The 21,440-nt window shown below is 62.6% G+C and overlaps 1 protein-coding gene across 5 annotated transcripts in view; it reads left to right on the top strand.

Moving 5' to 3' along the window:
* Positions 1-20,487, top strand: part of ABLIM3 (actin binding LIM protein family member 3) — a 46,667-nt gene extending 26,180 nt beyond the window's left edge. The window contains exons 2-23 of one of the 5 annotated variants that reach the window (XM_041397722.1): positions 480-617; positions 2,732-2,915; positions 3,039-3,151; positions 4,951-5,077; positions 5,181-5,274; positions 9,995-10,082; positions 10,563-10,621; positions 10,870-10,941; positions 11,294-11,449; positions 12,307-12,336; positions 12,780-12,909; positions 13,593-13,691; positions 15,017-15,067; positions 16,240-16,374; positions 16,618-16,682; positions 16,993-17,140; positions 17,719-17,748; positions 18,074-18,132; positions 19,208-19,268; positions 19,492-19,499; positions 19,952-20,032; positions 20,323-20,487. In XM_041397722.1, coding sequence (XP_041253656.1) covers positions 480-617; positions 2,732-2,915; positions 3,039-3,151; positions 4,951-5,077; positions 5,181-5,274; positions 9,995-10,082; positions 10,563-10,621; positions 10,870-10,941; positions 11,294-11,449; positions 12,307-12,336; positions 12,780-12,909; positions 13,593-13,691; positions 15,017-15,067; positions 16,240-16,374; positions 16,618-16,682; positions 16,993-17,140; positions 17,719-17,748; positions 18,074-18,132; positions 19,208-19,268; positions 19,492-19,499; positions 19,952-20,032; positions 20,323-20,436 — 2,042 coding nt within the window. In that variant the 3' untranslated portion in view covers positions 20,437-20,487. The remainder of the gene's footprint in view (positions 1-479; positions 618-2,731; positions 2,916-3,038; positions 3,152-4,950; positions 5,078-5,180; positions 5,275-9,994; positions 10,083-10,562; positions 10,622-10,869; positions 10,942-11,293; positions 11,450-12,306; positions 12,337-12,779; positions 12,910-13,592; positions 13,692-15,016; positions 15,068-16,239; positions 16,375-16,617; positions 16,683-16,992; positions 17,141-17,718; positions 17,749-18,073; positions 18,133-19,207; positions 19,269-19,491; positions 19,500-19,951; positions 20,033-20,322) is intronic. The other 4 variants (XM_041397719.1, XM_041397718.1, XM_041397721.1 and 1 more) reach the window with 4 other exon arrangements.
* The last annotated feature ends 953 nt before the right edge of the window (positions 20,488-21,440 follow it).

Raw genomic sequence — 21,440 nt, 5'->3', positions numbered from 1 at the left:
GTATTTGCGGGGTTCCCAGATGAAGGAAGGAAATGGTGAATATGACTATGTTCTTAGAAGGCTAATTTATATTATATTAAAGAATACAGAAAGGATACAGACAGAAGGCTAAAGAATACATGAAAAACTCATGACTCCTTCCAGAGTACCAACACGGCCTGACAGTGATTGGTCATTGAGTCAAAACAATTCACATAAACCAATGAAACAATCTCTAAACACATTCCACAGCAGCAAAACACATGAGAAGTGAATCAGATAACTATTGTTTTCATTTTTCTCAGCTTCCCAGGAGAAAATCCTGGCGAAGGTACTTTTCACAAAATGTGACAGTGACATCACTGGGTGCTGTCCCTTTCCCTCAGTGCTGGCCTGGCCGTGTCACAGCCACCAGCCTGAGCTCAGTGCAGTGACACCCGGCCGTGTCCCACATCCTAACAGACCCTTCCCCTCTCTCCTCCTGCTGTCCCTGCTTGCAGTTCCCTACCAGCAGAACCCCTACACCCCTGGGAGCAGCTCCTCTGCCATCCAGTGCTACCGCTGTGGGGACACCTGCAAGGGCGAGGTCGTGCGCGTGCAGAGCAACCACTTCCACATCCGCTGCTTCACCTGCCAAGGTAGGACAAGGCCCCCCAAAAACCTCCTGGCCACGCTGTCCCACAGCCCTGGGGACAGACCTGCCTGGCCCACTGAGGTGGCAGCTGCAGGGGGGATGTGGTGTGGCACAGGGCAGGCAGAGACACTGAGTGATGGCAGAGCCTGTGACACCTCTGGGTGTCCAGTGTCCCTACCCCAGAGCAGCCCGCAGGTCCCAAACGTGCCCATCTGTGTCTGGGGGGGGTCATAGTGTCCTTCAGCTGCTCCCAAAGCAGGAGGAGGAGCAGGGGGAGGAGGCACTGCCAGCCTGGCTGAGCGGCAGCGAGGTGGGGAGATGCCCAGAGCAGCTCTGACAGAGCTGGGGTTGGCTGACACATCCCTGTGACATCCCTGCCACCTGCCCATGGCATACAGCTGGCACCTGGTGCCCCCCAGGGCTGGCAGGAGTGCAGCAGAGAGGTTGTTTGGATCCTCCTGGAGCAGCAGGGGAGAGCTGCAGGGCTGTAAAGCTCATGGTGCAGAGCTGCTGCTGCTCCTCAGCTCCTTTATTGGAGCAGCTGCTCTCAACCAGCCTCTGCAGGCTGTAAAATTCCCCATTCCAGGGCTTTTTAAAGGCCTCTGCTCTTCCAAGCTCCATCCCCCTGGCCACCCTCTGCTCCTTGCCAGAACAGAGGGTTTGGCTGCAGGTGACACTCCCCGGGCTGTCCCCACCCTGCTGCAGCCCTGTCCCCTGTGGGGTGGGCAGCTCCAGGTTTTTGGGAGGGGGGATCTGTCCCGGGATGCCCTCAGGGCTGACTGGCACCTGCAGGGCCCCGTGCTGGGCGTGCTGCCCTCTCCCAGCTCGGCCTGGAGGATCCAGCAGGAGCTGAGCATCCAGACAAAGAGCTCAGACAGCTTCAAAGGGAGCAGCAGCCAGCAGGGAGAGCCTGGCAGAGCTCACTGCCCGATTTCCAAGTGAAAGGGAATAAATAATGAGAGGAAATCCTCCTGTCTCACCTTCCCTCGCAGCTCTCACCTCCTGCCACCTCTGGCTGGCTCCAGCCACGCTGCCTGTCCCCGGGAGCTGGCACAGGACTGAGCCACGGGATGTGCTGTTCTCACAGCTAACAGGGCACACAGCAGCCTCGTTTTATCTTGCATTTGCTTCCTGATGCTGTCCCCGAGCTGCTGGGCTGTCCCTCGTTGCTGACAGGATGTTTGGGAGACCCAGATTCCCCTGCTGGGTCTCCAGGGAGCAGCTGCAAGGGGTGCAGCACAGGGCAGGAGCTGCATCCCTGTCCCCACAGCTGCAGGGACAGGACAGAGGGGCTGAAGGACAAACACAGACCGAGGTGGGCTGTGCCAGCAGGTGCCCAGTCGCTCTGTGGTGCCCTCCCCACCCTGTCACCTTGCAGGGCGGGCTGGGCATGGTGCCCAGGCCCCAGAGCACGCTGTGCCTTGGCACTGCCAGGCTCTGCTGCTCTCCTGGTCCCTCTGGCTGCAGAGGCCGTAGGAGGGGGATGATGCTGAGGCCAGGGCTGGCCACGTCTGCTTGGATTCCTGTGATGGGCTGTGCACCACCCACACTTCCCACAGCAGGGAGGAAGCCAGGCTGGGCTGGACATCCATGGAAAAACGAGCAGGGAGAGCTCCGAGTGCTCCCGGGAGTTCCCACAGCAGGGAGGAAGCCAGGCTGGGCTGGACATCCATGGAAAAACGATCAGGGAGCAGAGAGCTCCGAGTGCTCCCGGGATCTGCTCCCGTCAGGGCAGGGCTCCATGGCCGGTACTGCAGGTGGCTCAGCACGGAGCTGGCAGGGACAACACCCCTGCCCAGCTGTCCCTGGGGCACTCCCAGCCCTGTCCTCATCTTCCTCACACCACGAGAGTGCCAGCCGGCGGGGCAGCTCCGGGAGGGGATGCCCAGGTCGTGCCAAGCTGCAGGAGCGCTGCAGTGCAGGGGCTCCCTGCCGGCAGTGGGATTCCCTGCGGGAGCGGCCCCATCCCGCAGCCCGACACTGACATCTTGTGGGAGGCCCCAGAGCAAGGGAAACCCTCGGAGATACCTGCAGGAGGCTGGCGAGGCGGCGGAGCTGGGGAATTGCCACCCTGGGGCATCGCGGACCTGCCGTGACGGCTGCGTGTCCTCCCCGCAGTGTGCGGCTGCGACCTGGCCCAGTCGGGTTTCTTCTTCAAGAACCAGGAGTACATCTGCACCCACGACTACCAGCAGCTCTACGGGACCCGCTGTGACAGCTGCGGGGACTTCATCACCGGCGAGGTCATCTCTGCCCTGGGCAGGGCCTACCACCCCAAGTGCTTCGTCTGCAGCACCTGCAGGTGAGTGGCACCCAGGGCTGCTGGTCCCTTGGAGAAGCCCTTGCCGGAGCTCCCTGCTGGCCCCGGGGCAGGAGCAGCTCCTGGGGACACTGCTGACCCCTCCCCACACGTCCCTGGCCGCAGGAAGCCGTTCCCCATCGGAGACAAGGTCACGTTCAGCGGGAAGGACTGCGTCTGCCAAAACTGCTCCCAGTCCCTGCTCAGCACCAAGCCCATCAAGATCCACGGGCCCAGCCGTAAGTTGTGCTGTGCTGGGTACACAGAGAGGGGCTGTGTGGCCCTGGAGGGGGTGACAGGACAGGTTTTGGGGCCACCCTGCAGAGCTGAGGGTTGGGAGGAAGGACAGGGCACTCCTGTGGCTCCACCCAGGGTTGCAGCTGGTTTTGGAAACTCCCCTGGCCTGTTGGTGACCTGGGCAGGTGCCACCACGCTCATGGGGAGGTTCTGGAGCTGGGTTTGCTCCAAGGCAGTTGTTGGTGTCCAGGTGGCTGCCCTGGGAATGCTCCTGGGGCTGTCACAGCACTGGTGCTCCTTGCTGACTCTGCAAGCACTGAAAGGTTTTTTCTGCTCACCCCTTGCCCTGGTGAATCCTAGAGATCCCCTAAAAGTCAGCTGGAGCGATGGACAAGCTCTTTAGGGTGGGTTTGGACTTGCTTTTGACCCCAGGTTGGGAGGACCTTCCCTTCCTGCCTGAAGGTCAGTGCCTGACACAGTCCTGCAGCCAGGCCAGAGCCAGGACAGGGTGTCACCCGTGGTCCTTGTCACCCAGTCACCGTGGTGGCACTGCTAGTGGTGGGGCTGGTGCTGACACACCCCTGTGAGCCCCCCAAGCTGCCTCCCTCTCCCCAGCCCTCGATGGAGGGGACGTGGCAGGGCTGGACTGAGCCAAAGGACAGGAATTCCCTCATCTTCCTCCGTGGGCTCCCGGAGCTGCGCGGAGCCAGGCTCTGCCTCCCTCCCGCCTTCCTCTCCCTCCCCATCCCCTTCCCGGCGCTGCTGGGCCCTGCAGCGGGGTTACCTGAGGACACCAAGCCTTATTCACGGCAGCTGCAGGCACACGGAGCCTGTCCCTGCCCGCCCTGGTGGCCCTGGCAGTGCCACCAGCAGGGTGGCAGGGAGCTGTGCGGGCTGCTGGAGCATTCCATAGCCAAGGCATCCCTGGGAGCAGCATGCCGAGCCTCTCCCTGCAGCCCCAGCCCTGCAAACAACCCCAAACCAGCAGGACCCCAACGAGGGAACAGATCCTGCTTTTGTCCAGGGGTCAGAAATCTTCCAGGCGGGGATTTGGGATGGAGCAGCCTGGGCTGGGCTGGCTGCTCCTGCTTCCCCCGTGGCAGGGATGGGGTTAACGAAACCCCCTCTCCAGGCAGACCTGCTGCCCAGGGGAGAGAGCACAAGGAGGAGTCAAGGTCAGGGTCCGAGGCCCGTGTGTTTCCTGCTGGGGGCCGGGGGAGGAAGGGAGGCCGGGGGATGGCGCAGCGGGGCCAGACGCGGGGCCGGACAGCACAGCCCTTCCTCTGCCGGCCCTGCCCAGCCTTGGGCACCTGCCAGCCCAGCGGGGCCCTCCCACAGCCCAGCACACAGCGAACCAGGCTGGAAAAGAGCTCTGAGGTCATCGAGTCCAAGCTGTGACCCAGCAGCTCCTCCCTCATCAGCTAAACGCTGGCACTGGCTGCCCCGTCCAGGCTCTTTTAAACCTCTCTTAAAGGGTGACTCCAGCCCCTCGCCCAGTCGCTGCTTCAGATAAGATTTTTATGCTGATGTCCAGCTGGCCTGGCTCAGGCTGCTCACGCCGAGGGAAGCCCAGCTCAGGGCTGTGCCCGGGTGCCAGGGGTGCCTCCGAGGTCTGGGGACAAGCAGAGGTGACAGATTGCCACAGTGAAGTGATCCCCACGAGGCTGCCTCAGGAGCAGGGTGTTTGTAACAGCAAATGCTCCGGGGCAGGGCTTTCCTCTGGGGGTGAGGGCACTGCCAGGGCTGTCACAGCAGCTGGGGGTGTCCCTGCCGTGCCCACATCCCCTCCCGTCCCCCCCAGACTGCGCCGGCTGCAAGGAGGAGATCAAGCAGGGCCAGTCGCTGCTGGCCCTGGAGAAGCAGTGGCACGTCAGCTGCTTCAAGTGCCAAACGTGCGGGGTCATCCTCACCGGCGAGTACATCAGCAAGTGAGTGCCACCGCCCTGCCCTGCCCTGCCCTGCCCTGCCCCGCCCGCGGGGCTGGCCTGGCACTCACCCAGCTGGCACCCACCCCTCTGTGCCTCTCCCCAGGGATGGCATCCCCTACTGCGAGTCCGACTACCACGCCCAGTTCGGCATCAAGTGCGAGACCTGTGACCGCTACATCAGCGGCCGCGTCCTGGAGGTGAGCGCGGGGCTGGCACGGGGACATGGCCTGGGGACGTGCGCCACGGTGCCACCCTCCAGCCCCGGGGGCCGTGCAGCAGCTGTGTCACAGCCTGACCGCCTCCTCCGAGGGTGGCAGAGCGGGGAGCAATGCCAGCCCTTGGGTACTGGAGCCGGGGACACGTCTGGGGCTGTGGGACATCGGCCCCAGCAGCTGCTGCCGTGTCCCCAGCCCATCCCTGTGCCGGCAGCCTGCCTGTTGCCTTGGAAACGCATCCCACACTGCTGCCCGCTGCCGAGCCTGCTCCGGGGCTGCAGCACCCTCCGGCGGGCACCGACCCCCTGGAACACCCCTGGAACTCCCCTGGAACTCCCCTGGCACGGCAGGAACTGGAGCAGGGGCTGCCCTTCAGCAGGGGGGCTTGGCTGGGCAGCAGGAGCTGCTCTGGCAGAGCCAGGGAGGGATGCAGGGATTGCCCAGGGATGGCAGCATGGCATAGGGGATGCAGGGGCTGCCCAGGGATGGCAGCATGGCACAGGGGATGGAGGGGCTGGCTGGGCTGGCTGCTCCTGCTTCCCCCGTGGCAGGGATGGGGTTAACGAAACCCCCTCTCCAGGCAGACCTGCTGCCCAGGGGAGAGAGCACAAGGAGGAGTCAAGGTCAGGGTCCGAGGCCCGTGTGTTTCCTGCTGGGGGCCGGGGGAGGAAGGGAGGCCGGGGGATGGCGCAGCGGGGCCAGACGCGGGGCCGGACAGCACAGCCCTTCCTCTGCCGGCCCTGCCCAGCCTTGGGCACCTGCCAGCCCAGCGGGGCCCTCCCACAGCCCAGCACACAGCGAACCAGGCTGGAAAAGACCTCTGAGGTCATCGAGTCCAAGCTGTGACCCAGCAGCTCCTCCCTCATCAGCTAAACGCTGGCACTGGCTGCCCCGTCCAGGCTCTTTTAAACCTCTCTTAAAGGGTGACTCCAGCCCCTCGCTGGCACACCATTGCCGTGCCCAGTCGCTGCTTCAGATAAGATTTTTATGCTGATGTCCAGCTGGCCTGGCTCAGGCTGCTCACGCCGAGGGAAGCCCAGCTCAGGGCTGTGCCCGGGTGCCAGGGGTGCCTCCGAGGTCTGGGGACAAGCAGAGGTGACAGACTGCCACAGTGAAGTGATCCCCACGAGGCTGCCTCAGGAGCAGGGTGTTTGTAACAGCAAATGCTCCGGGGCAGGGCTTTCCTCTGGGGGTGAGGGCACTGCCAGGGCTGTCACAGCAGCTGGGGGTGTCCCTGCCGTGCCCACATCCCCTCCCGTCCCCCCCAGACTGCGCCGGCTGCAAGGAGGAGATCAAGCAGGGCCAGTCGCTGCTGGCCCTGGAGAAGCAGTGGCACGTCAGCTGCTTCAAGTGCCAAACGTGCGGGGTCATCCTCACCGGCGAGTACATCAGCAAGTGAGTGCCACCGCCCTGCCCTGCCCTGCCCTGCCCTGCCCCGCCCGCGGGGCTGGCCTGGCACTCACCCAGCTGGCACCCACCCCTCTGTGCCTCTCCCCAGGGATGGCATCCCCTACTGCGAGTCCGACTACCACGCCCAGTTCGGCATCAAGTGCGAGACCTGTGACCGCTACATCAGCGGCCGCGTCCTGGAGGTGAGCGCGGGGCTGGCACGGGGACATGGCCTGGGGACGTGCGCCACGGTGCCACCCTCCAGCCCCGGGGGCCGTGCAGCAGCTGTGTCACAGCCTGACCGCCTCCTCCGAGGGTGGCAGAGCGGGGAGCAATGCCAGCCCTTGGGTACTGGAGCCGGGGACACGTCTGGGGCTGTGGGACATCGGCCCCAGCAGCTGCTGCCGTGTCCCAGCCCATCCCTGTGCCGGCAGCCTGCCTGTTGCCTTGGAAACGCATCCCACACTGCTGCCCGCTGCCGAGCCTGCTCCGGGGCTGCAGCACCCTCCGGCGGGCACCGACCCCCTGGAACACCCCTGGAACACCCCTGGAACTCCCCTGGAACTCCCCTGGCACGGCAGGAACTGGAGCAGGGGCTGCCCTTCAGCAGGGGGGCTTGGCTGGGCAGCAGGAGCTGCTCTGGCAGAGCCAGGGAGGGATGCAGGGATTGCCCAGGGATGGCAGCATGGCATAGGGGATGCAGGGGCTGCCCAGGGATGGCAGCATGGCACAGGGGATGGAGGGGCTGCCCAGGAATGCCACCATGGATGGAGGAACTCCCCAGGGATGCCACCATGGATGGAGGGGTTCCCCAGGGATGCCACCGTGGGTGCAGGTGCCTGTGGGATGTGTTTGGGGCTGCACAGCTGGTGAGGGGAGTGAGGGATGGTGTTGGGGAAGGACAGGGAGGTCCATCAGGGCTGCTCCTTCCCATCTCCTGGGAGTGATGTGTCCTCTCATGCTTTCTGTTCTGTCCCAGTGCTGGCAAGGAAAAAAAAAAACAAACCAAAGGCAGAAAATCCAGTCTGAGGGTAATTTAAAGGCTCAGGAGGCACAGAGAAGGAAGCCTGGTGTGATTTTACACCCTGTGATGGCACAGGGAGGCAGCAGTGCTGGAATTGTGCTCTGTCACTCTGAGAGCTCCCCCTGCACAGGGCTGAGCAGGAGGGAAGGGCTGCCACAGCTCTGCCAGCCCCAGGGCACAGAGACAGGGAGCTGCAGCCCAAATTCAGAGGTGCTGTGGGCTGGGGTGGCCGTGGCTGTGGCTCTGTGAGTCTCCAGCCTGCTGAGAGGTTCCCAGGATGTCTCCAGCCTGTCCCAGGATGTCTCCAGCCTGCTGAGAGGCTCCCAGGATGTCTCCAGCCTGTTTCACTCACAGCCCCCAAGAAGGAATCACCCTCCCTGCTCCTGGGAGCTCCAGCCTGCCCAAAGAACCTCTCCTGAGGCTGGGACAAATTTCCAGGAGCTCCCAGCACCTCTGCCCAGCCTGGGGGGGGCTGTGTGTGCCTGGCAAAGCTTTCTGCTGACTCCAGCCCTGCTGGCAGCACGAGCTCAGCACTGCAGCAGCTGCCCCAGGCTGGCTGCCCTGCAGTTCACCACTCAGCACATGTGAGCAGGACAAAGCCCTGACATCAAAGCCCTGCTGCTGCTCCTCCCCTGGGCACTGCCAGCCCCCAGGAGCCCCGTGCCAGGACAGAGCAGCCTCAGGATGCCAGCGCTGTGAGCAGGGTGGTGTTGCCTGCCTTGGGAGCAGGAGCCAGAGGGGGCCTGGGATTCCTGTAACAAAATCATGGAATGGTGGGGTTGGAAGGGACCTTAATCATCTCATTCCAACCCCCCTGGTTGCTCCAAGCCCCATCCAGCCTGGCCCTGGACACCTCCAGGGGTGGAAGCCTGAGCTGCTCACCCTCCCTGGGCTGTGGCTGCTCCCATCTGTGGATCCAGGGGCTTTAACTGTCCTCCCTGTCAGAGTGTGACATGGGAAGGGTGCCTTTAAATCATTTTAGGCACCGAGGAGCCTCCTGGTGCTATGCTGGCAGCCTCCAGGCTGTTCCCAACTGCTCCAGGCTGCCCAGCCAGGCTGGGATCATTAATGAGTCTTTAAGGGACCCTGTGATAACGAGCAGCTCCCTTCCCTCACAGCTGCACCAGCCTGGCACCGGCTGCACTAAAAACCAGAATAAAAGGAGCAAGGTTTGTGCATGGTTTGGAGGAGTTCTGAGTGGCTTTTGGAGAAGGTGTGTGATGGAATGAAGGTTGGGAATGGGCTGGGACACCCCTGGGGGAGCAGCCAGCCTCCCTGCACAGGGAATGGCTTGGGTTGGCACAGGGCTGGCCCCTCCCTGCAGTGCAAGGAAAGGAAGAGGGGTCCAAACCCACCAAGTTCACCCTCCTGCCTGTCCTGAAACCTTCCACTCATTTTTGGCATAAACTGGAGGGACTGATTGCCATCTGCCCCCCAAGGACACTGAATTCCAGATTGATTTTATGGGCAGGTTCTCAGTTATCCTTGCAGCAAATTTCCCTGTTGATCCTCCTGTTTCCATCCCCCTCTTCTTTGTAAGCAAAAGCCTCATCTTCCCTCTGCCACCTTCAATTACTCTCCCTCTTCTCCTGGTTTATTATGGAGTAAGAAGTTCTTTAGGGTTGAGCTGTGCCAGCCCAGGTTCCTCCTGCCCTGAGCTGGCTCCCAGCCCAAAACTGAAATGCTGGCAGACACTTGGAGGGGAGCAAGCTCCCAATTTCAGCTGTTAGCCCTGTCAAAGAGCAGCCAGCTGGGGAAGAGCCTGTCCCCAGCGCTGAAATTGGAGCAGAGGAGGAGGAGGAAGGTCCTTTAGGGAGAGGAGCTGACAGTGATGGCCAGGGAGGTCTTTGGGATCCTTCTTCTCCCTTTGCTGCTTCCCTGCTGTGACACCTAGGGCCAAATTTGCTCAAATCTGTGGAGGAAGAGCTGGTGCAGAGCCTGGCTGCAGAGGGTGCTGGCCATTCCCAGAGTGCCAGCTTTGCAGGGACACTGTCCCTGCTGGTCTGGGACCCCTGGCTCTATTGGTGTTGAAGGTTTGGAGGAGAGCAGAAGTTCCTGGTGTTCCTGGAAGTTCCTGTTCCTGGTGGACTCGTAGCCCAGCAGGTTGCCAGCAGGGATGAAGCCCTCTTGGTTTTCTCCATGGGATGTGGAGGCCTCCAGGGCCAGCCCAGTTTGTCACCTGGTCACTGCGGGCAGCAGCGAGGGCTGGCAGGGTCACTCAGGGACAGGGGACAAGGCCAGGTCCCCTGTCCTGCCTGGCTCAGGGCTCCTCTCTGCTCACCCCCCCAGGCAGGAGGGAAGCACTACCACCCCACCTGTGCCAGGTGTGTGCGCTGCCACCAGATGTTCACAGAGGGAGAGGAGATGTACCTGACAGGTAAGCTGTGACAGCAGGGCTGGGGACACTGCGGGTTTGGCTCCTCGTGGCACCTGGAAGGGTCTGTGTGTGCAGCCAGGGATCCCCCTCCCACTGCTCTCCTGCTGCTGGGTGCAAAAATCTCTGCTCTCCATGACCTGCCCCTGAGCTGGGAGCTTTTCATCTCCCTGCACACCTGGGCACAGCCTGATCTCTGCTCACTCCAGCCCAAAGGAGGGAGGTGTTGTGGTGTCCCCAGCTCGGTGTCACCCCAGTTTAACCAGCAGCAACTGGTTGGGCCACCCCAAACCCACCCGAGTTTGCTGTCCCAGCTGAGGTTTGGCCCTGCCCTGTTCCATTCCTCATCACAGACACTCAGTCCCACTGCCCTGCACCTTCCTGTGGCACTGCTGGACGTGGCAGGGGGACCTGGCTGGCCCTGCCAGGGAGGGGGTGACCGTGTGTGGGGCTGAGCACTGTCCCTCTGCTGTCCCTTTGCAGGCTCTGAGGTGTGGCACCCCATCTGCAAGCAGGCAGCCAGAGCAGAGAAGAAGCTGAAGGTAGGCACCGGGGCGAGGGGCATCGGGGAGGTGGCACGTCCCAGGTGCCATTGTCCTGAGTCCCTGCTGGAACTGAACTGTTCTGGCAGTGCCCACACCTGGAGTGGCTTCCTGAGGCTGCCCAGGGGATGATGGGTGGCCGTGGCTGGGGCTGTGGCAGTGAAATTCAGCCCCAAACCAACAATCTGCCTGCTCGGGGGCCCTCCCTGCCCTGCTCTCACCTGCCCTCCCCCTTTGTGCCTCCACAGCACAGAAGGACCTCAGAAACCTCCATCTCGCCCCCTGGCTCCAGCATCGGCTCCCCAAACCGTGTCATCTGCGTAAGTCCAGCCCTGCCCCTCTCCCGGGGGTGGGGACAGCAGTGCCACAGCCGCCCTTGAGCGGGACAAGCCCAGAATCTGGGGACAGCACGCACGAGTCCCCCTGTCCCTGCAGCACGCTGTGCCACCCGTGCCATGGCACAGCTCAGGAGCACTCAGGGGCACAGCCCTGCCCTCCCAGCTCCTCTGCCCTCCCCCTGCTGCCTCTCAGGCCTCTCCTCTTACCTGTCCCTGCTGCTGGGGTGACAGTGGGCTCTGTCTGCCCTGCTGGCTCCACGCTGCGCTGCAGCCTCCCTTCCCTTCTCTCCTCCTCTTCCTTTCCATCTCTCTGTCTGTCTCTCCCTCTCCCTAGGCTAAAGTGGATAATGAGATCCTTAATTACAAAGACCTGGCAGCTCTTCCCAAGATTAAAGCCATCTATGAAGTGCAGCGTCCCGACCTCATTTCCTACGAGCCCTACCACAGATACACGTCGGACGAGACGCTGGAGAGATATAGCTATGGGGAGGTACTGGGGCTGCAGGAGCCCTGCTGGGCTGCAGGAACGGGCCCCCCCCCTGGGGAGAGCTCTGGGGGGCTTCTCATGCCAGTGGGAGCCAGGCAGGAGTGGGGCAGGGCCTCTCCCAGAGGCTTGGGGAGGGTCTGTGATGGAGGTGAGGTGATGCTGCTGTAGAGTCAGAGATCCCAGTGACCTTAGGGAAGTGCAGGGACACACAGGGCTGTGTGAGAGGAGTGATGGGCAGGGAATCCAGCCCTCACAGCCCTGAGCCTGGCCCCTGGCAGGCAATCCTGCAGGCAGCCAGCACAGCTCCTCGGGAGCAGGGCTGCCTCTGGGGTGCTGGCTCTGCAGCCAGGGAAGGGCTGGGGCACTGCATTTCTGCAGTGCAGTGAGGAGGGGATGCTCAGGCACAGGACTGTGCTGCCTACCCAGCTGGGGCTGCTGGAGGAGCTCAGGGAGCTCAGGGAAGGAGAGAGCCTGAGCAGCTCACACAGGAGGGGCACCTGAAGTGGTGCTGTTAGAGGATTTGGCAGCAGCACCTCTCACATCCCCACCCCAAGGTTCTGCCACAAGCCTGGCATCCTGCAGCCCACCAGGATGGTGCAGGCAGCGTGGCATGGCCCTCTGTGCCTCCCCCTCTCCACAGAGCTCTCTGAGAGCTGCCAGCTGCTGAGTGCTCCTGCCAGTTCCTCTCCTGGCCAGGGCTCCCTGCCCAGCCCTGCCCCAGTTCAGCTCCAGCTGTACCCCAGTGTAACACAGGGAATCAGCAGCTGTGGGACCCCAGTCTGTCCCTGCTCCTCTTAACCACGTGCTGTCTCTCTCTCTCTCTCTCTTTTCCTCCTCACTTTGCCTCCTGCTGCCTGCAGTCCTTGGGGACCCTCTCCCCGTACTCTCAGGTAATGGCACTGTGGGTCTGTCCCTCTGTCCAGAGGCTCTGCTGCTCATCCCCCTGGGCTGGTGGCTGTCCCAGGGTGTGGGGAGGTGGGAGAGGGGGACTGTTGTGTCCTTGAGGCCCCAAGGAGAGCAGGATCAAAGCCCTTTCTGGCAGAATGGCCCCAGGGTGCAGCTTCTGCCCCGTGGAGGGAGCCCCAGGAACTGGGAACAAGTTCAAGGGAAGGGGACAATCCCCAGGCACAAAACCTCTGTCACCTGCTCCCCACCCCTGGGCTCTGCTGCCTGCGCCCTGGCAGGGGGAGGCAGAGCAGCCTGGGGACCCCCCCAGCCTCAGAGGACACAGCCACTGCCCGGTGTCACACCCAGAGCACCCCAGGCAGGGACCCCATCCGTGGGATACCCCCTGGCAGCTCTAACCCCGCTCTCCACACCTTCCCCACGCCAGGACATCTACGAGAGCTTTGACCCGCGGCAGAGGCGAGCCTCCAGCCCTGGCTACATCGACTCCCCCACCTACAGCCGCCAGGGCATGTCCCCCACCATCCCCAGGTCCCCCCACCATTTCTACCGCTCAGGTGAGGATCTGGGCCGCCACCCCAACCGCTGGCTGGAGGGAGGATCACAAAAATAGCTCTGGGATTTCTGTGGTTTCTCATCTGGCGAGCAGCAGGGGTGGTCCACGGTGGGAGCAGTGCCCAGCTCTGCACATCCCCTGGTTCTCCAAACTCCTGCGAGCAGCAAGGAGAGGCCAAGGGGAATTTGGGGCTCAGGCAGGATGGGGTGGGAGGCAGGTGACCTGCAGCTCTGGTGAAGACCCCTCAGCCGCCCTGGTGGCTCTGGGAGGGGTGTGCAGGAGAGTGCTTGTGCCCGGGGAGCTCCTTGCACACGCACAGCCCGGAGCATGGCAGGGAGCAGAGCGTGCCTGGCCGTGTCTGCTGTCCTCTGGAGCTGCCGAGGAAGGACTGGAACACTCCGAGCCCACCCAGAGCCCCGCTGCACCGCCAGGGGCTCATCCCTGCCTCTGCAGCACGCTCGGCTTTCCTGCCAGCACCGCGCCGGGCTTTCCTCCGCATCCCGGAGATGCGGGAACTCTGCCCCGCTCCATCACCGCCCCTCCTGGAGCGCAGCGCCCCCGTCACCCCCTCCTCACACGGGTCACCCCCGCTCTTCTAACACCGCTGCATTTAACACCCGTTTTCTTCTGCCTCTTGTTCTCTCTCTCGGTCACTCACGGCTGCTTCTGCTCGGCCCCGCGTAGGCACCGAGAGCGGGCGCAGCTCCCCCTACTATAGCCAGTTAGATGTGAGGTCCTCCACTCCAACCTCATACCAAGCGCCCAAGCATTTCCACATCCCAGGTAGGCTCCGGAGCGCCCCGCTGCCCGGGGAGCGCCGTGTCCGTGGCATGCCCGCATGTCTCGTCCCCGCTGTGTCGCATGCCTAGCTCCGCCGCCTGCCTAGAGCCAGCTGGCAGCAGGATCCAGCCCTGGTAGAGGCCATCCATAAACAGGACCTACGGCTTGAACCCTGCTCCTTCTCTCCCCCCCTCCTCTCCGTCACGGCCCCGAGGTGCCAGAGCCGCCCGGAGTCTGCTTGATCCTCGCAACATCCCTCTTCTTCCTCCTCCCTGCCCTCCCTCCACTCTTCCCCACACCAAGATGAGTGCCCTGGTGAGAGCCTGTCCCCTGCCCTGCCTTCCCCCCAGGATCACCAGCCGGAGCGTGTCTGCCAGAGGCGTTTCCACACCCATCCGCTACAGATGACTATTTTATACTCCCCCTAGGGCCCGCCGCTCCCTCCCCCCAGTGTCTTCTGGGCTTGCCAGATGCCTGCTCCCCTTCTGCAGGGATTGCAGGGGGCCACCAGGTAAGGGCCACCACGCCACCCGCCCCCGGCCACGCAGAGCCCACGGGGATGGGGCCGGAGCGGGCAGGAAGGGAGAGGGGGTCGGGAAGCAGGGAGAGCTGCCCAGCACCCCTCGGCGGGGTCAGAACCCCGGACCGTGCACCCAGCTCTTGGCATCTCCCCGTGCCCCGAAAGCGTGGCACCCTCTCCAAGGCATCTCTGATGCCCTGAGGACACCCGGAGGCTCCCCCAGCTCTGCTCCCATCCCGTCCCTGCCCGTCCCTGCCCTGCCGCTCGGTGGTTTATGGATGGCCCCATCCCTGCTCCAGCTCGCTTTCCCTCCCGACTCGCTCTTTTCTCTCTCTGCTGCGGAACGAGGCTTTGGCTGGTGTTGGCTCGCCGCGGGTAGCTCGCAGGCGGTTCTGGCAGCTGCTGGCACCCCGAGAACGCCGCGGGTGCCTGCCTGGCAGGCTGTGCCCCGGCCCGGTGCATGCTGTCGCTGGGCGCTCGCTGCATGTCCTGTCGCTCCTGGGCAGCCGGGACCGCGCTCCCGGAGCAATCCCGGGGCACTCCCGGAGCAATCCCGGGGCACTCCCGGAGCCCTCCCGGAGCAATCCCGGGGGACTCCAGGGGCACTCCCGGAGCATTCCCGGGGCAATCCCGGGGCAATCCCGGAGCAATCCCGGGGCACTGGAGGGCCCGGGGCCGGCTGTGTGATGGAAGCGTGGCGTGGGGATGGTGGCTCCCGCAGGAGCCGTGTCCTGTGCGCTCCCAGCACGCCCACACTCACCTCCCTCTCCCCTTCTTTCTTCCCTTTCTCCCTCTCTTCTCCCACCAGCTGCTGGCGAGAGTAACATCTACAGGAAGCCGCCCATCTACAAGCGCCACGGTACGGTCTGGCTGCCGTGTCCCTGTCCCCGTGTCACCCAGGGAGGGGACCAGCGTGCTCTGGGCTGGGTGGGAGATGGGGCAGGCGTCGGGGTTTGGGTGCTGGGCTCTGGTGGGATGCTCCTGCTGCTGCTCTGGGCAGCAGAGAGCGTTCAGTGGGGGGGACACGTGTGACTTTAGACCACGTCCCTGTTGTGACAAAGGCTGGCAGTGACACCAGGGATGGCTGTGGGAGGGGGAGCAGGGCCTTGGTGGGACAAGGGAGTCAGAGCAGCCTCAGAGAAGGGCTGAAAAAAGCAATTTGCAGTTTCACATGCAGCCCTGGAGAAAATGCAGCCCATCGTGGGTGGCTGCTCCAGCCTGAAACACGCCTGGGGGTGCTGCAGGTTGGGGAGGGTGCTTGGTGGCCCTCGGTGCTTGGTGGCCCTCGGTGCTTGGTGGCTCTCAGAGGGGCTGGCTCGCTCTGTCCCCGCCTGCTCCTGCTCGGGAGGGACAGCAGCTCCCCCTGAGCAGTAACTGTGTCTCCTCTCTCTCCCCGGCTCTCCCCTCCCTCCTGCCCACCTCCCACCGCCTGCTGCTGCTGCTGTAAGTACCTGCTGGGTCCCCTGTGCCTGCCACCTCCTGTCCCTGCTGCTCCTTCCCCTGTCACTCTCCTGGCCCCTGGTGCAGCAGAGCTCCCCCCTGGGCTCCCCCGTGTGCTGTCGAGGCTCTGTCCCCAGCCTGAGCACCCTGTGTGTCCCTGCCATGAGGACCCAGCCCTGCCAGAGCCCCTCTGCTGCCACCTTTCCCTGGCAGAACCCAGAGAGCCCCGTCCCTGCTGGGTCTGAACCTTGCTCCGTCCCCTCTGTCACCTCCTGGGGACAGGACAGGGCAGGAGCTCGGTGGCACTGCTGGGACTGGGATGAGCAGGAGCCAGCACTTGTGGTGCCGTGGGCTCTCAGCCATTTGGGTCCCTTCCCAGCCACATCAGTGACATCCCCTGCTTGCCACTGTCCCCACTGTCTGCCTCAGCACCCATGAGGAGGTGTCAGCAGTTGGAAAACTGATTATTCCCAGCTCTGCTCCAGGCCCAGACACAAATCCCTGGCAGTCCCGGGGAGGGAAGAGGCTCTGCCTTGGTTTGGGGGGGATCTCTGCAGATCCTCACCTTGGCTCTGCCTGCTCCTTCTGCAGACAACCCCTCTGCAGCCACCAAGAGCAAAACCAGCGAGGACATTGCTCAGTCATCCAAGTACAGCCCTGCCTACTCCCCTGACCCCTACTACCACTCCGAGTCCGAGTACTGGTCCTTCCAAGGCTCACCCAAAGGTAACAAATTCCCCTTGGGCTGGGAGAAAGGGAAACCCATTCCTGCTCCACATTTTCTGGGAGGAAACGCTGCTTTGAGTTGGGTCTGGACACAAAAGTGGGGTTGGGCTGTGATACCTGCCAAGGTGACCCCAAAACCCAAGGCGTGTCTGGGAGCCGACTGTCCCCATGCAGCTGGGGCCTGCCCCTCCCTGCCTGTCCCCCCTTTTGTCCCCATGTGCCCCCTGACGTGTCTCCTTGCAGCTCCCCGGGCCCGGAGGTTCTCATCAGGGGGCGAGGAGGATGGGTACGACCGGGGCATGCACAAGGTGAGTGCCAGCCCTGCTGGGCACAGCCAGCACCAAACTGTCCCCAGCTGGCTCTGGGGAGAAGGCTCAGCCCAGCTCTGCCACCCGAGAAGGTGCCACCACCCTCCCTGCTGCCCTCGGCCATCTGTCCCCTCCTGGCCACCCCCAGCAGGGACTCTGAAGGAGGGCACAGCTGAGGCACCCCCACCCCAGCAGCTCATCCTCCGGAGATGCCCAGCCCGTGCCAGGGGATGCTGTGCCCTTCCGTGGTGTGCCAGAGAGGGCTGGGCAGGGACAGGAAGGGTGCAAGGTGGCCTTTCCCCCCTGCCAGATCCAGAGTGGCATCGGGAGGCTGATCCTGAGGGAGGAGATGAAGGCTCGCTCCAACTCCTACGCAGACCCCTGGACACCCCCCCGCAGCTCGGCCAGCAGCAGGGAGGCCCTGCACACAGTGGGCTACGAGGGCTCCCTCAATGGCTGTAAGGCTGTCCCTCTGTCCCTCTGTCCCACCCGGCACAGCCCCAGCCCCTCGGGAGGTGGAGAGGGAGGAATGGGATGAGGAAAGGGCTGGTCAGAGGTGCTGGGCATGGAGCAGGGCTCAGGAGGGTCTTTTCCTCTCTGGAGGGCTCCATCCATGCCCTGTTACCCATTTGGGATGGGGCATTGCCCCGGGAATGGCTGAAGGATCCCTGGGGGATCTGGCAGCACAGCCATGCCCAGGTGCTGGCACCTCATCTGGGCTGGCACCTCTGGGACCTCCTGGCACCCCAGGGCTGCCCTGCTTGCTCTGCTCTTCTCACAGAGCCCCCAGAGCCCCCAGCCCTGCCCTTGGGGCCACAGGAGGCACTTCAGAGCCTGGCACCACAGCTGCCCTGTCCATTCCATGCTCTCCTTCCTCATGGCACGTGTGCCCGCACAGGGCTGGGGACACTCAGGGAGCCCCTCAGTCCTGTGGGCTCCTGGGAGCACCAGGGAGGATCCGGGGGGCTGGGGATGGGCACTTGTGTGTGGATGGGGTGCCTGGCCCTCCCTGACAGCAGCTCTGCTCTCCTTGCAGCTCCCAGAACTCACTACCTGGCCGACAGCGGTGAGTGCCTGACCCGAGCTGGAGCAGGGAGGGGAGAAGGGAAGCCAAAAGGAGCCCTTGAAAGCCTGGCTTAGGACAGAGCTGGAGCAGGGCAGAGAGGATGGAGAGGGGGAGCTGGCAGAGGAGAATGTTGCTCTGTAGGGTGAGGTGGGAGTGGGCCACAGGAAAGGGATTTTGGGGAGAGGAATGTCAGCACAGGCTGGGAATGAGCTGGAGCTGGAAGGAGACAGAGCTGGGAGCACAGAGGTGGCCCAGTGGGGGCTGTCCTGGGCTGTGAGGCTCGTTGCTGCTTTCTCCCTGATGGCCCTTGGTGGCTCCTTTGCAGATCCCCTCATTTCGAAGTCGGCCTCCCTTCCTGCCTACAGGAGGAACGGGCTGCACAGGGTGAGTGCCTCCTGCTGCTGCCAGGCTTTCCCCCTTGTCCCAGGCATTCCCAATCTCTTCTCCCAGGCATTCCCAATCTCTTCTCCCAGGTATTCCCCATTCTCCCCCAGCTCCTCCAAGCCCCCAGTGCTCCCTTTCCATCACTGGGATGTCCTGTTTCCCCCTCCTCTGCATCCCTGCTGCCCTGTGCCAATTCAAAACGATTATTATCATTAAAAATCATAATTTATTTGGGTCCAAAGTGGCCTGTCCAGGCAGTGTCTGCCCTGAAACTCCCACAGGGCAATTTCCAGAGGGATGCTGGTGTTGCTCTCCAGCAGAAGAGCTTTGCTTTATATCCTGGGGATTGTTTGGGATCAGGAGCTCTGCTCCTGCCCCCGTGTGACCTGGGCTTGTCACTTCACCTCCTTGGTCTCGATTTCCCTGCTGCTGGGTGGGAACCCAGGACACCCCTCTGGCAGGAAGCCAAAGACACTTGGGATTTTGATTTTAACTCGTGGAGCAAATTCCCAACCTTGTATGAAGAATCACAAGTCACAGAAGTTTGAGTAATAATGAATTAATCACTGGGTGAAAAATGGAGTTTTGGGGATTTTGTTATGGGGGATCTAGGAGGCAAGATGGAGGGACATGGGCATTGTCCCATGCTTCTTCCTTCTTCTTCCCAGCCTCCATCTTCTTGGTGATGGTGGCACATTTAGATTGACCTAAAGTAGAAGTAGACAGTCTAACATAGGCGATAGGTATTCGAAAACAATGATAAATAAAGCACACGTAACTCGTAGCATAAAATGCAGACAGCAGCCCAGGGGCAGGCAGTGTGCCCTGACAGACCTGCAGGTCAGACCTCTGCGGGTCTGAGAGAAAATATTCCAGACAACAGATAATAAACAAACTTGTCAACACGAGCCAAAGAATCCCAACTCTTTCTTCAGCCGTCGGGCTGGGGAAAAGGACTCTCGAGTCATCCTGACAGCAGGGAACCTGAGAGGTGGGGACCTCGGTGTCCCCGCTGGGGACGTGGGAGTGTCTGGAGGAGCCTCCCTCTCACTGCCCCTCTCTCCATCCTCCGCAGCCTCCCAGCGCCGAGCTCTTCCACTACGACAGCACCAACGCCGTCAACTGGGGCATGCGAGGTGAGGGGACAGGGCTGGCACCGCGGAGACAGGGGATGGGGCTGCCAACCCCCCCTCGGACAGGGCTGGCATCCCAGGACACGGGATGGGGCTGCCAACCCCCCCTCGGACAGGGCTGGCATCCCAGGACACGGGATGGGGACACGGGCGGGTCCCCGCAGCTCGGGGGAGGGTGGTGGCAGCAGAGGTGTGGCTCATGTGTGTCTTTCTGCTCTCCCCGCAGAGTACAAGGTAAGAGCCTTCTGCTGCAAGGAGAGGCCACCAGGCAGAGCCCCGGGGATGTGTCCGTGTGTCCCCAGGCTCTTCGGGGGGAAGCTCTGCCTTTGTTCTGCTCCGTCCTGCAGCTGACAGCCCACCGCAGGACTGGGGGGCTCACAGCAGAGCCCCTCCCCTCCTGCAGCTCCCGGGTCAATTGTCCCCGGGTGAGGAGCAGAGCAGGGGGTTGTGCTGGTGCTTTCCTGCTGGTGCAGAGTGAGCAGGTTGTTCCAGAGCCACCACGGAGCTTCAGGGTGGATCAGAGTCACCCTGAGAGCAGCTCCCACCTCTCCTTGTCCCACCCAAGCCCTGGAGGCAGCTGTGCCACCCAAACCCTGTACATACAGCAGGAGGCTTTGCCCTCGTCCCCAAGGGTGCCCCAGTGTCTCTGGCTGCCCCAGGGTGTCCCTGTCCCTGTCCCTGTGCAGATTTACCCCTACGAGCTGCTGCTGGTGAAGACGAGGGGGAGGAACCAGCTGCCCAAAGATGTGGACAGGACTCGGCTGGAGGTGAGCAGAGCCTTCTGCACTGGGGACAGAGGGCACAGAGGGACCTGATCCCACGGGGGGGGCCCTGGCACACAGCATGTGGGGCTCGTGGCCCTGTGAGGAGCATGTCCACAGCTGCTCAGGGGCACACGAGTGGCAGGGCACTGTCACAGGGCTCCTGTGCCCCTGCTGGGGCAGGAGGGAGGCAGGTGCCCCCTTCCCTTGGCACCCCATTGTCCCAGCGGGCAGGGCGTGCCCTCAGAGCCCCTGCCAGGTGCCCAGCTCTGGCCCAGCCTCCTGTTTCTCCCCAGAGGCACCTGTCCCAGGAGGAATTCTACCAGATTTTCGGGATGACCATGGCCGAGTTCGACCGCCTGGCGCTGTGGAAGAGGAACGAGCTGAAGAAGCAGGCCCGGCTGTTTTAAACGCAGTGCACTATAAATATATACATACCTATAAATATATACATAGAGAGATCTCTATATGGCAGCTCTGTATGATTCTCGGGGCTGTAAGGGCCACAGGGGCCCTCCCTGCACCCCTGAGAGTGAATTGGAGTCTTGCAGATCGTTTGGTGCTCTGTGTTTGCTTTCCTTTTCCAGCTTTGATTTCTGTACGGATCCCTGATCTCTCCCCAGGCTTGGTGTCTGTCACTGCTGCCCCACAGGGACACGAGGGCAGGGGGGGATTCACATCTGATATTTCAATTTCCACAGGGACACGAGGGCAATGGGGGGATTCACATCTGATATTTCAATTTCCACAGGGACACGAGGGCAGGGGGGAGGATTTTCCTGCTGCAGCCACGGAGCCTAGGGCTGGCAGAGAGCAGGGCTTTGGCATGGGGGGCTGCATTTTTGGGGTGTCCCATCCCCTCCTGCTCAGCTGGGCTGTGGAGTTGGGTGGAAAAGGCAGGAAAGTGGGATCTCACTCCAGGCTCCTTAAATCCATCCCTGCCTTCACATGGCCAGGACTGGGGGCACTGAAATGCAAAGCTTGGGGCAGGGGATAGCAGTGGAGGGGACCCTGAGTCCCACTCCCTCCTGGGCTGGTGGCTTTCCCTGCAAAGCCTGGGTTGGCCAGAGCCAGTTTATCCTCCCAAGGTGCCAGAATAGCCACTTTCCATCCCCAAACTCAGCCCTTCTCAAGTGGAACAGCCAAATCCACCTCCTGCCTTGTGCAGTTTCTTGCTGCTCTTCAGGTTTGTCCAGGGCTGAGTGTTCCAGGATATTCCAGCTGGGAGCTGGGGGAAGGCCAGAGGAGAGGAGTGGGAAATGCAGGTCCCACTACCTGCTGGACCTCTCCTGGGTTTTCCTGAACTCCCCATCACCACTGCCATCATTCCCTGATGAATCCCTCTGGGAATGCAGGCAATTCCCTCCGCTGCAAACTCTACATGTCTGTATCCCAAACTCTATGGGATAACTTT

This window comes from Onychostruthus taczanowskii, unplaced genomic scaffold, assembly GCF_017590055.1.
Source record: "Onychostruthus taczanowskii isolate IOZ18803 unplaced genomic scaffold, ASM1759005v1 scaffold14, whole genome shotgun sequence".
NCBI classification, from domain to species: Eukaryota; Metazoa; Chordata; class Aves; order Passeriformes; family Passeridae; genus Onychostruthus; species Onychostruthus taczanowskii.
The sequence above is the reverse complement of the archived record's forward strand: the minus strand, read 5'-3'. Positions and strand labels throughout refer to the sequence as shown.